This window comes from Macrotis lagotis, chromosome 1, assembly GCF_037893015.1.
Source record: "Macrotis lagotis isolate mMagLag1 chromosome 1, bilby.v1.9.chrom.fasta, whole genome shotgun sequence".
NCBI classification, from domain to species: domain Eukaryota; kingdom Metazoa; phylum Chordata; class Mammalia; order Peramelemorphia; family Peramelidae; genus Macrotis; species Macrotis lagotis.
This window is the reverse complement of record NC_133658.1, coordinates 100,068,204-100,082,151: the sequence shown is the minus strand read 5'-3', so window position 1 is coordinate 100,082,151 and position 13,948 is coordinate 100,068,204. Positions and strand designations below refer to the sequence as shown.

The 13,948-nt window shown below is 33.9% G+C and overlaps 1 protein-coding gene across 3 annotated transcripts in view; it reads left to right on the top strand.

The window, feature by feature from the left end:
* Positions 1-13,948, top strand: part of FBXO11 (F-box protein 11) — a 123,352-nt gene that overhangs the window by 92,054 nt on the left and 17,350 nt on the right. For all 3 annotated transcript variants that reach the window (XM_074205480.1, XM_074205469.1, XM_074205488.1), the window contains exons 5-11: positions 302-431; positions 1,086-1,169; positions 1,256-1,388; positions 2,729-2,835; positions 2,919-3,030; positions 4,042-4,148; positions 4,227-4,364. In XM_074205480.1, the coding sequence (XP_074061581.1) occupies positions 302-431; positions 1,086-1,169; positions 1,256-1,388; positions 2,729-2,835; positions 2,919-3,030; positions 4,042-4,148; positions 4,227-4,364 (811 nt within the window). The remainder of the gene's footprint in view (positions 1-301; positions 432-1,085; positions 1,170-1,255; positions 1,389-2,728; positions 2,836-2,918; positions 3,031-4,041; positions 4,149-4,226; positions 4,365-13,948) is intronic.

Genomic DNA, 13,948 nt, shown 5'->3' with positions numbered 1-13,948 from the left:
AGGCTGGAATTGTAATTCAGAATCTGTAACAGTGATAGATTGAAGGGAGAGAATTTTTTTATATAAAAAATATTAAATTAAATATTTTAGTTGTCAGAATATAATGTTATGTTGCCTTTTAGATTTTCCACTAACTTTTGCACTTTAGTCAAATGTATAAGTGATTGAGTTAATAGTCAGAATAGTTCTGCTATTAAATTTGTATGGTTTTGCTGTGCTCTTCTTTTTCCTAGTCTCATTTTTCTATTTCTTAAATAAATTTATTTTTAGGTTTGAATTAATACTTTTTTTTCTCTTTCAGGAAACGATTATACATGGAAGTATTTGAGTATACACGTCCTATGATGCATCCTGAACCTGGAAAGTTTTACCAGATTAATCCAGAAGAATATGAACATCCGAATCCTTGGAAAGAAAGTTTTCAGCAATTGGTATGCTGTCTTGCTTAGAATAGAAATTATTTGTCTCACTGCATATTTTTAAATAAATTTTTAACTAAAAAGAATATTATATTCCTTAATGTTAAAAATTATCTAGCAGACATCTTTTTTTCAACCAGCAGATATTTTTTCAGTTTGATCATCAAGAACCTAAGAAAACCACAAATGCTATGGCATTTAGAAATTCTTTGAAATAACCTTTTTTCCCCTTTCTAAGAGTTTATGCTTAGATTGCCTAATATAGTGTATGGTCCCTTACTATTTTTCATTATTGCTTTCATATTAATGTATGTTACAGAACTAATCTCTTGAAAAGATATAGTAAATGAGTAAGTGTATATTCAAATATTGTCTCAGTTAAAGTTGACTTACTCGGCGGCTAGGTGGCATAGTGGATAAAGCACCGGCCCTGGAGTCAGGAGTACCTGGGTTCAAATCCTGTCTCAGACACTTAATAATTATCTAGCTGTATGGCCTTGGGCAAGCCACTTAATCCCATTTGCCTTGCAAAAACCTTAAAAAAAAAAGTTGACTTACTCAAATTTATTGTGGTACTAATTTTAAATTAAGAAATGAAATGTTTGTCTTAATAACTTATACATTTGAGCATTTTTTTCTTTTATCCTGCTTTTTTTTGCATTTTAGTATAAAGGAGCACATGTAAAGCCAGGATTTGCTGAACATTTCTACAGTAACCCTGCAAGATATAAAGGGAGAGAGAATATGCTAGTATGTATAATATGTATCTTTTTATAATTTCTTCAAAATTAACCTCACAGTTTGTAACTAATACTTTTATTTCAAATCTCTTTTAGTATTATGATACCATTGAAGATGCATTAGGTGGAGTACAGGAAGCTCATTTTGATGGACTTATCTTTGTTCATTCTGGTATATATACTGATGAATGGATATACATTGAATCTCCAATTACCATGATTGGTGCAGGTATTTTGAAATATATTTTTATCTTAATTTTAGTTCAAATTAATGAAAATTTCTAAAATAACAGTGACATGTATTTTAAGTAGCAACAATATATTATTGATCAAAAGTATTTTTTGAAAAGAAAACTCCGTATTCTGCCATATGAAAGAGGACCCTATACAGTCAGGTAGAATGGTTTAGAAAGAAGGTAATACTTGTTAATTAAAAGAATATTGGGGGGCAGCTAGGTGGCGTAGTGGATAAAGCACTGGCCCTGGAGTCAGGAGTACCTGGGTTCAAATCCGGTCTCAGATACTTAATAATTACCTAGCTATGTGGCCTTGGGCAAGCCACTTAGCCCCATTTGCCTTGAAAAGAAAAACCTAAAAAAAAAAAAAGAATATTGGAAATATTGGAAAATAAAAGGCTACATTTCCTTTGAGTAGCCTAGATTGTTCCCCTCCCCATGACCTAGAGTTAACTATTTCATGATAGAATATGAAAATTTATATATACATTAGGAAGCATTGATTATTACTGTACTTATAATACATTTGAAATTTAATATTAGTTTGTATTTTGCTTGAACTGACGTTTTGTTCTAATGTCACAAATTTTTTTTAGTTTCTGAGAACACATTTAATTCAACAGATTAGCATAACATTGAGTATACTCCCTCTGCTGGTTTTTCAGGCAATTAAGTGCCTAGGACATTTTTCAAATAAATGCAGATTTCAGTGAAGGTCTTGTTTAACTTTCTTTCCTCTAATACCTGAAACTTTTCAGCATTCATTCTCTCTCTCTCTCTCTCTCTCTCTCTCTCTCTCTTCTTCACACATACAATGCACCTAAATTTAATGTAATTTTCAGTGGTGATTATTCTCTACCAGATATTTTTTTAAATATACTTTGTAGAATCCTAGTCTTGTTAATCTTGTTATAGCTCTATAATGCTAAGAGCTTTGTACCTTAAAGATTAGATATGATAAAACCTAGTAGTAACATGGTACGTGTTATATGTTAGGACCAATTACCAACATTTTTATTAATCAGGGGCAATGGAGCTTACTGGAAAGAGTACTAGCCTTAGACTTAGACTTAACCTGAAATCAAATTCCAGCTTAGCCATATGCTAGATTTTTGACCACAATAAGTCAGCCTTAATATTTTACCACCTCAGCTATAGGCTATTTTCAAGCAAAGTATTTTGTAAAAACTTGAAAAACAGCAATCTAAAGATATGAGCTACTACTTATAGTATAACATCAAGATTCTGTCCTTTAGATTTAAACAGTTTTCTCCACTTGAAATTTAATCTCAATAAAAGTGATGTACTGTTCTACAAATGTGTCTCTTTACAGCACCTGGAAAAGTGGCAGACAAAGTCATAATAGAAAACACTAGAGATTCAACTTTTGTTTTTATGGAAGGTTCTGAGGATGCTTATGTTGGATATATGACCATCAGGGTAAGAGAACTGAGATTAAAACTATGAATATTTAAATTATTAAGTCATTGTTTGTTTATTTGAAAAAAATTTATATTTTTCAGTTCAACCCTGATGATAAATCTGCTCAGCACCACAATGCCCACCACTGCTTAGAAATTACAGTGAATTGTAGCCCAATAATAGATCACTGTATTATTCGAAGTACCTGTACAGGTTAGTATTCCTTCCATATTTTGATGTTAACCTCGGTATTTATAGCATATGTATGCTATACATATTCTATATACATACATATATATATAAAATATATACATTTTGTCCAGATGTACATTTGAATAAAGAAACTTGTTTAAACTATATTTTTTCATAAATTAAAATAGAGATGTATCATGTATAAGTGTAGATAATCTTGCCATCTATGTACCTCAACACTCTTTGTTAAATTAGTAGTCTTTAAAAGTGATTGTGACCAAAATAGTAATCACACTAAAACTTAACTGTTGATAGGCCTCTCAGAATTAATGTAAACTTTTCCTTAAACAATAGGTATGTGGGTCTTTGTCCCACCTTGACAAAGATAGTTTTACTAGATTATCTGTAGGATAAAGGACAAAATCCACTTGACATTTAAAACCCCGCAATATGACTCTAGTCTACCATTCATTCAAGTCTTTATTCATCTTACTCACCTTTACATATCTGTCATTTCAATCAAAATGACCTGCTGGTGGGGCAGGGGGTTCAGAATCCATGGTTCAATGTTGAGTCATTGTGGACTTTAGAAGGATAGGAGTAGGGGCGGCTAGGTGGTGTGGTGGATAAAGCACCGGCCTTGGAGTCAGGAGTACCTGGGTTCAAATCTGGTCTCAGACACTTAATAATTACCTACCTGTGTGGCCTTGGACAAGCCATTTAACCCCATTTGCCTTGCAAAACCTAAAAAAAAAAAAAGTAAAAAAAGAAGGATATGAATTAAAAAGAGTAAAATTAATTAAATAATTTCTTAACACAGTGCTAGTAAAGGAACAGTTTAGGTAATTCAATAGATTACAGCACCATCCCTGGAATCAGGAAGGACCTGAGTTCAGATTTGGCTTCAGACATTTAATACTTAATTAGCTGTGTAACCGTGGGCAAATCACTTAACCCCATTGCCTTGCAAAAACCAAAAAAAAAAAAAAAAAAAAAATGCATAGGCTATTTCAGATTTTATTTTCCTTACAGTTGGTTCTGCAGTATGTGTTAGTGGACAGGGAGCGTGTCCCACTATCAAGCACTGCAACATCAGCGACTGTGAAAATGTTGGACTTTATATAACAGATCATGCACAGGTACTTTATAATTCTAAAATTTTTTCTTTGATGCTTGGAGAAGTTCTACTTTTGCTGACTTCTGATTGTTTGCTATAGGGGATATATGAAGATAATGAGATTTCCAATAATGCTTTAGCTGGGATTTGGGTTAAAAATCATGGAAACCCCATTATTAGACGGAATCACATTCATCATGGACGTGATGTTGGTGTGTTCACGTTTGATCATGGCATGGTAAGAACATTTCCTTCTTGGTAGAAAACGTCTGATTCACATCATCAACTATATGATTCTTACTTACAAATAAATATTTGGACATACTGATTTTTTTTCCTGAATATGTTCCAAACTTTATAAGCCAAAGTACAAATATACAGCAGTTTAACCATTTCCTAAATTAGCAAGTTGACAAGCATTTATTAAGCACTAGTGAATTGGGCACTTTGCTAAGTACTGGAAAGGTAAAGAATGGCAAAAAATTGTCCCTAACCCTCAAGAAATTCACGGCATACAAGAATGTAAACTAGATATTTGTATATGTAAATATGTGTGTGTTTGCATGTGTGTGTGTGTGTGTGTGTGTGTGTGTGTGTGTGTGTGTGTTTGCATTAAAAATTGGGGATAATCTCAATGGGAAGATGCTAAGATTAAGGAGGAGGATTAGGAAAGACTTTTTGGAGGTGACTTTTAACTGAGTCTTGAATGAAACCAGGATTGCTAGTAGGCAGAGATGAGAAAGGCCATTGTCTTCCAGGCATCAGAAATAGCCAGAGATAGTAAATCAGAGGCATCAGATATCAGAGGTGGTAAAAATGCTTAGAATTGAGGAATACTCAAGTATTATTTTATTAGGAACAGCAGGAAAACTAGTGTAATTGAATTGTAATAAGTGATAAGTAATAATTGTGATAAGTGAGTAAGGCATAAGAAGATGGGAAAGGTTGGAATGTTCCAGGTATAATAAAAGACTTTTGAAACCAAATAGGATTTGTATACAATTCTTGAAGAAATAGGAATCTTCTGGAGTGTATGGAATGGGATCTAGTGGTTAGGTTCAGACCTGTGCTTTGGGAAGATCAGTTTGATAGCTGAATTAGAGAATGAATTGGAATGGGAAGGGATGTGAAGCAGAGAAATCAATCAGCAGGTTATTGCATTAGTCCAAACACAAGGTGATGGGCCTCTGTATCAGGATGGTGGCAGTCGGAGACAAGAGGGAGACAAATAAAGGAGATTTTGTAAAGGTAGATTTGACAGTAATGAATGAACACAAATGGAACAGCATAATTAATAGAATATTTTGCTAAGACAGAAAAAAACATTAAAAATCTATCCTTTATAGCTTCAACTACTAAAATAATATTGATAAGCACTCTCAAAATTTCAAGCCTTTAGATTTACAACTAAAGTCCTTTCAGCTTTTTTCTTGATTAAGTTACAAGAAAGTAAAAATCAAACTGCTTTTGTGCTGCTGCTTTTAATTTATTCAGTCTTTTATTTAGCACTTACTGTATATTTCTAAGTTTTTAATATTTTAAATGTTTGACATTTGAAGAATATATCAGTAAACCAGTGATGAATACATCTTAACTTTGATCCTCTTCCTTACATCCTTATAATTAATCTTCTGAAAGCATTTAAATCTCCTTATCCTAGATAACCAAAGCAATTTTTCAATTATGCTTTATTATTAGGTTTGCAAATTATTCATTATTCAACTTTTTTTGCTTCATATAGCAATTCATGTTTTCCAATTGCTTTATTATCTCATTTGATTCTCATAACTCCATGAAATAGGTGATACAAGTATTTTGACCATTTCTTAGATGATGAAACAGAGGTTTAGAATTAATAAATTAGGCCCTTCTGCTTTGATCTTTCTAGTCTGCCATAAGGTAGATATTAATATCCATCCTCTCAAATAGACTAAAAGGACAAAAAATACTTACACAAATCTTTATAAGACAGTATAGCATGTGATAATCATAGATTGGATCTGTAGTAGAGTTTTCAAACTTTTTTGGTCTCTAGACCCATTTACACTCTTAAAATTTTTTTTGAGGATTCCAAAGAGCTTTTGTTTTAGTTATGTTTTATCTATAATTGTAGTATCAGAAATTGACAGGTAATATTTTTAAATAGTTATTTGTTTAAAAATAATAAACTCAGGGTGGCTAGGTGGCACAGTGGATAGAGCACCGGCACTGGAGTCAGGAGTACCTGAGTTCAAATGCTGCCTCAGACATTATCTAGCTGTGTGGCCTTGGGCAAGCCACTTAACCCCATTGCCTTTCAAAAAAAAATAGAATAATAAACTCATTTCATGCTAACCTTAAATAACATCAAATAACTTCAAAATAAAATGTAGGGAGGAGTGATTTTGTTTTATATATTTTCAGAGGTCTCCTTTATGACTTGAGAGCAATACTAAATTCTTATCAAAGTCAGTTGCAATATGTAACTGCTTTGTGGTTAGAAAATAGAGAACTATAAGAGCAGCTAGGTGACACAGGGGATAGAACACTAGCCCTTGAGTAAGGTGGACCTTAGTTGAAATATGGCTTCAAACACTTATTACTTAGGTCTGTGATCTATGGCAAGTCATTTAACCCCATTGCCTTGCAAAAAAACCCAAAACAACAAAAAAGAAGAAAATGGAGAAGTATTTTGACAGGCAAAAACTTCTTCATACTATTATGAAAATAGTTTTGACTTTTCCAATTCCCTGTGGACCAACCATATTTTGAGATGTCTATGTGATCCCCAACAAGTGGCCTTGATTTCCTACAGGGGCCAGAATCTCACTACTTCTCAAGGGAGACTATTGTATTTTAAAATTTTTTTTTCATTTTATTTAAGGCAATGGGGTTAAATGACTTGCCCAAAGTCACACAGCTAGGAAATTATTAAGTGTCCGAGGTCATATTTGAACTCAGGTCCTACTGACTCCAGGGCTGGTACTCTATCCACTGTGCCTCCTAGCTGCCCTCTGTTGTATTTTTAGACAACTTCAATTACTAGGAAGATTTTCCTTATGTCTGCTCTCTTACCAAGCAGAATGAATTGAATCTTTTTTACATAATAACAATCCTAATGAAAATTTGAAGAGTGCTATCATGCTATTTCCCTCTTCTTCCTTTTATCTCACCTCCAAATCAAAACAAAATTTCTCTTTGCTAGGTTTAACATTCTCATTTTGTTTATCCTGTGACTTGGTCTCTCACACTTCCTGAGCACTTTTCTGGATGTGTTGCAGTTTAAGATAAGGCACTCAGAATTAGTTGCATCATTCTAAATGTGGTGTGAATAGAGAATATAATCTCCCTTGTCCTGGATATTTATACTTTTGTTTATTTAGTGTTATGTCAGATTAATTTATATTTATCACATCACACAGCTGATTCATGGAGCTTACATTCCACTAGAACCCTCAGTCATTTAAACTCACTTTTTTCTAACCATATTACCTTCCTTCTTCTGTACTTACATAGTTGGGTGGGGTTTTATTTGTGAATGATTTTCCAGTCCATACCTTTCATAGTATGTTTGCTTGGAGGTAGGTGGGTTCCATGAAAAGAATGCAAGACTAGGATTCACAGGACCTGAATTTGTGACTGTGGATGGTAGATGCATGCCTTAACCTCTTTGAACCTCAGTTTCCTAATCTGTAAAATGAGTGTTGGTCCTAGGAGAGACTTTTTCTTAGATACTAAAATTCATATATTTTTCACAGAGTCCTGATTTGTAACCCTAAAAACGAAAATGAAGTTAGTCTGACTTGACTTTGTCCTAAGTCATGTTGGTTCTTAGTGAATATGTCTTTCCTTTCTAAGTGTTCACAGATCAACCCTTTAGCATATATTTTAGAGTTGTCATAGAACTCTCATCAAGGTTAGCCATCTCTACTCTGGTGTCATCTCTCCTATTCACCATGATTTCTTAAAGATCACTAACAGAGTCTAGCAAGCACAACTTTAAGGTTTTTCAGTGCCCTGAATCCTAGTTTATTCTGGTCAAGACATATTGAGTTCATGAGCTCAATTAAGTCCTGCCTGCTTATCTTGTGGCAGGACCAACCAAGAAGGACCCCAAGGCATTTGGATTTTTAAAGAGGCAGCATGCAACTATTGGTGATATTTGTGGGGATCAAATGGAATAAAAGATATTTTATTGTTTTCTAAACTAACCATAAAGTACTGTACAAATGTAAATATTTTGAAAAGTGCTCTAGAAAGATTAATCTGGCAACAGTGCAGGATGGCTTACAAAAAAAACCATGAAATTAGGGAGGCTATTTAGAAGTTTATTCTAATAATGCTAGCACTGGGAATGGGAAGAATTGACAAATTTTAGAGACATTGCAAAGAAGAAGACTAGAATCAGCAGGAATTGTTGACTGGATGATAGAAGGAAAGAAGATCAGAGGGAACCTTTTTTTTAGACCAAAAACTCATAGATTCTGCTTTGAAAGAGCATTTCTTCTAACATTCATGGGTACAAGAATTCCACAGCATAACTAACATGATCACTTAATCTGTGCCTAACATCTTTAGATGATAGGGTATTTGCTACCTCTTAGTGCAATGAAAAATAATGTTTGATTCAAGAGTTTAAAACTTTGGTTAAAATTCTGTGCTTTAGCTTCCTCTCTGTCAGATATGGAGGTTGGGCAAGGTGAACCCCATAAGTTATCTTTTTTTTCTTAGACTGTAAGTCAGTGAAGAATGAATGACTTGGAATTTTGTTCTAAGTAACTATTAAAATAGTGATACATTCAACAAGTATTTACTGAGTGTCAGTTATGGCTAGGCCAAGCATTGGAAACAAAACCATCTGCCTTCATCCAGCTTGCATTCTTTTGAGCACACATCAGCACAAAAAAGTGACTTTCATCAGATGTTGAGATTAAGCAAGATCTATGAACCTAGTTGTCATTGAAGGAAGTTAGGAATAGGACAGAATGCATCCCTGGGATAGGGAGGAGCCAGTTGAAAGGTATGAAGATGGAATATGGAATGCTCTACATAGGAACTTGGCCACAGGTATACCAGACTAAGTAAAACATAGAGCCCTAAAGAAAGGAAAATAGGAGTAAGCCCCCCAAAAGTAGGCCAGATTGTAAAAAACTTTAAATTTAAACTTTAAAATTAAAAAAAAAGCTTTTATTTTAGCTGGGAAATACTGGACCTTCTGGAGCAAGGGAATGACAGTGGTTTCCTAAACCAAGAAAAAAAAGGCTAGGAGGCCATTTAGGAAGCTTTTGTGATCGGCTAGCCTAACTGAAGAGCCACAACCAGGGTTGTGGCTGTATGAACAGACAAAAAAGACATGTCAAAAATGTTCAGGTAAAATGGACAACATTTTCTATCTGATTAGCTATGGGAAGTATAAAAAAGGAAAAAGTTTGAGAATTGCTTTATGATTGAAAATCTATGTAACTAGAAATATGGGGCTACCCTCAACAGAAATTGAGTAATTAGAGGTGTCTATCTAGGAGTGTGGTAGGGAAGTTGGGGAAATAGGTATCCATTAACAGAAGTAGGAATATCAGGACAAGATTGGGGGAAAGGGTAACAATGAACTTTATCTGTCCAGCAGACAGTAAACATAGTATTAGCACTTGGGATGGAAGATTAAAGTTTGATTTGGGACATTCTCAGAAATGGTGGTTGAAGCTGTAGGTTGAAATGTTATCTATAAGGAAGGAAAAAATACATACATATATATATATATATATATATATATATATATAGTCTGAGTTTCATTTATTTTGAAGTGCTAATTCTAGCTGTTATGACAGTTCATTCCCAATAGTCTTTTAATTGGCAACAAATTACTAGAAGATGATAATGATAGTAACATCTGTATACCCAAACTAGCAGGACAACTAGGTGGTACAGTAGAAAAAACACTGGTCTTGGAGCCAGGATGGGAGTTCAAATTCAGCCTCAGACACTTGCTACTTACTAGCTGTGTGATCTTGGGCAAGTCAACTTAATCCTGATTACCTCATATCCAGAGCCATTTCCAGTTGTCCTCCTTCATATCTAGCCAATGACCCAGAAGGCTCTGGAGGAGAAAGTGAGGATGGTGATTTAGCACAGCACTCCCCACTCAAATCCAGTTCATGTGTTTGTCATGACATCACCTCCCTGATGTCATGGTCTTGCAAGAACAAAGGACAAACATCATCAATCCAAAGCTAGCATGCTTTCCTGCCATTCACCTGGGCATTTTATCTACTACCCTTTGTACAGACTGACTCCCATCCTAATCTCCACTTCTAAGAACCCTTAGTTCTGAGAGAAATCAGGAGCAGTTTCCCATCTCTCCTCAAGTTTGTATATGTTCACTTTTCATTGTGTACTGAGTTTCATAATGCTGCCTAGGAGGACAGATATCTCCAGTACCTGTCACAGTGCCTTTTATGAACTATGCTTCAAGTTTGATCGCTTACATGGCTGTTTCAAAGAGATTTCTTCTTCCAGGACTATTCAAATAGACATTCCTCTAAAAGAAGAACTTTTTTTAGGTATTGGCAATATTTTAATATTGTCTTGTCAGGCAAAGAGCCACCAAAGGGTAAAGAGTAATAAAAGGATCAGGGGAAAGTATTGGGGAAGGAATTATATTGAGAGCAATAATTATTTCTTACCTGTTCTTTGATGTTCTTGCAACTTAATTCAGATTCTAGAATGGTATAACAGTATTAGGTGAGGAGTAAGAAAATTGGCTAGGCAAGCACATCCTAATCATTTAACTGATATTTGCTGAATTGAACCAGGTTTGATGTTTGATAACAAAGTCATGTAAACTATTGCTTCTTCTCCCCTCTAAGCTTGTGATTTCATTGTACACTGGACTTATCCAGGGTCAACCAATCCCTGTATATTAAAGACAAAATTACCTGACTGGAGGGTTAGCTCACCTTTGGATTATATTGTTTTTCAATTTATAGTCCCCAGGTAGTCTGTCATCCAACCATGCCCACTTGTTTAGTATTTAAGTATCAGTTCACATTCCGTTTATTTTATGAGCATAAAATTCTACATTTTTTTATGTTTTAAAAAGATTAACTTTCAATCAGTCGAAATAGTTATATTTATATAATATGTGATAAATAAAAGATGAATTAAAGTATTATGCAAATTTTTTAAGCTTTGAAAAAACAATTCTTTTATCTCAAGTGGTTTTTGGGGGGGGTTAGCTTAAGTTTTGGGGAGGGGGTAGTTTGTCTTTTCATTGTTCTTTTTAGTACTAACTTTCTGTGATTAGTAAGATGACCTCACTAAGGAAAGGTGGAGTTTAGGGGGAGAAGGGATTGTTTTTTTGGGGGTTGGATCTTTTTCAGTGGCCTTTGTTTTATGTTTTATTTAGAGCTTTGAATTCTTACTCTTCAAATTGGTTGGAAAAAATTAAAGATTCATTTGTCCTTTGTTATTTGAATCTGTGGCAGTTTATAAGACTGTAAGGGATTAACAAGCCTTTTTGTATTTTAGCTATTATTGAGTAGTTTAACCTCATTTTTTCCTTCCTATTTTGGAAGTTTCTTAGCATTTGAATTAATGCATATGATTGAGTTTCAGAGCTGCTATTACTAAAAAAAGTTGACCCAACTATCATTTTTAAAATGGAGAAGACTCTTGACAAACTAAAATTTTCTTCTTTTTTTGATGATAGAGAAAACTAAATTAATAATTAAATAATTAATAATTAAAAAATACATTGGTGATTTGGATATCAATGGATGGATAATTTGGCAATTTCTGAAATTTATTATTTTTTTTTGTTTATTGAATTTTAGTTTTCCCCCAGTCTCACTTCCCTCCCCCACAAGAAGGCAGTCTGATAGTCTTTACATTGTTTCCATGTTATACATTGATCACAATTGAATGTGTTGAGAGAGAAATCATATCCTTCAGGAGAAAATAAAATATAAAAGAGCAAAATTACATAATAAGGGAATGTCTTTTTTTTAAAAATTAAAGGTAATAGTCTTTGGTCTTTGTTCAAACTCCATAATTCCCTCTTTGGATACCGATTGTATTCTCCATCACAGATACCCCCATTGTCCCTGATTGTTGCACTGATAAAATGATCAGATCCGGGGCGGCTAGGTGGCACAGTGGATAGAGCACCAGCCCTGGAATCAGGAGTACCTGAGTTCAAATCCAGCCTCAGATACTTATTACCTAGCTGTGTGGCCTTGGGCAAGCCACTTAACCCTATTGCCTTGCAAAAACCTAAAAAAAAAATGATCAAGTCCATCAAGATTGATCATCAGGGGCGGCTAGGTGGCGTAGTGAATAGAGCACAGGCCTTGGAGTCAGGAGTAGCTGGGTTCAAATCTGACCTCAGACACTTAATAATTACCTAGCTGTGTGGTCTTGGGCAAGCCACTTAACCCCATTGCCTTGAAAAATCTTAAAAAAAAAAAGATTGATCATCAACCCCACATTGCTTCTAGAGTGTAAAATGGTTCTGCTCATCTCGCTCAGCATTAGTTCATGCAAATCCTTCCAGGCTTCTCTGAATTCCCATCCCTCCTGGTTTCTAATAGAACAATAATTTAATTTCATAGTACATGTACCACAATTTGTTCAGCCATTCCCCAGTTGATGGACATTCACTTGATTTCCAATTCTTTGCCTCCACAAACAGGGTTGCTATGAATATTTTTGAACAAGTGATCTTGATCTCTTCAGGGTATAGACCTAGTAGTGGTATTGCTGGATCAAAGGGTATGCACATTTTTATTGCCCTTTGGGTATAATTCAAACTAAAATTTTCTTTGTCAGAAACTGCTAATTTAGAATGTTCGAATAACAAAAAATCTTGCAAAGGTAGATTTGAAGAGTATAGCCTCTTAATGCTTTTAAAAGTCTCTTTTGTGTTGGGAAAGGGGGATTAAGCAGTAAATCTTTAAAATTAAGTCAAAATTATTTTGTAAATCCAAATTCCCATAAATATGTATCATTGAGCCATTTTCTGTTGTGGATGTCCATTGTTTGCAAAATAAGAGATTTTCAGCAAATTGTTATGTTGAAATTTTGATTTGATTTAATCAAAAATTGTTTGCCTTTAGCCTTTAGTTATAGTAATAATTTAAGATTATAGCAATCCTTTTTAAGTCATATTTGAAAGGAAAAAATCTAAGAAAATATTACTCAACAGTAATAATTCTTGATTCAAAAATGAATAAAAAAACATTGAAATCAAACCCAAACATAAAAATTTAAAGTATTGGGAATTTTGACAATATGTCCTAACTTAGATCATAGCATTTTAGCACTTTAAAAAAAAATAAAAAATTTAAGCCTTTTTTTTAAAAACCTCTTCAACTGAGGAAAAACTATAAATGAGAAAATTAACACATTTGGTACTGTTCAAGTTTTTATGAAGACTGGTCAGTATACAGAAATATTGAGCCTTAGGTATAATATTGTTTTAGATACAATGTTTAAAAATACTCAATGGAGGATATGGATAAGTTTTAGGGATGATGGTACAAAACTCATAGATTGTGTGTTGTCTGAGTTCCTTAGAGTGAAATGGTAGTTCAATTCCTTAATTATTTAGATTTGAGCTTCTTTCTTAATCCTTTAAAAATGTTTTGTTGCCTAGGTAAATAGGTGTTCTAAAAATTTGTTAAATAGGAAGTGTCGAGTTCTGTCATGAATTGTTCCTATTCCATATTTTCTACTATCTAAAAAATATCTCTACTTGTCTCCTCTACCATTTCTTCAAAAATCATAGTTTCCTAGATTTTTGATCTGAAAGGGCCTCAGGGATCTTTCTAATCCCACCCTATTCCTCAC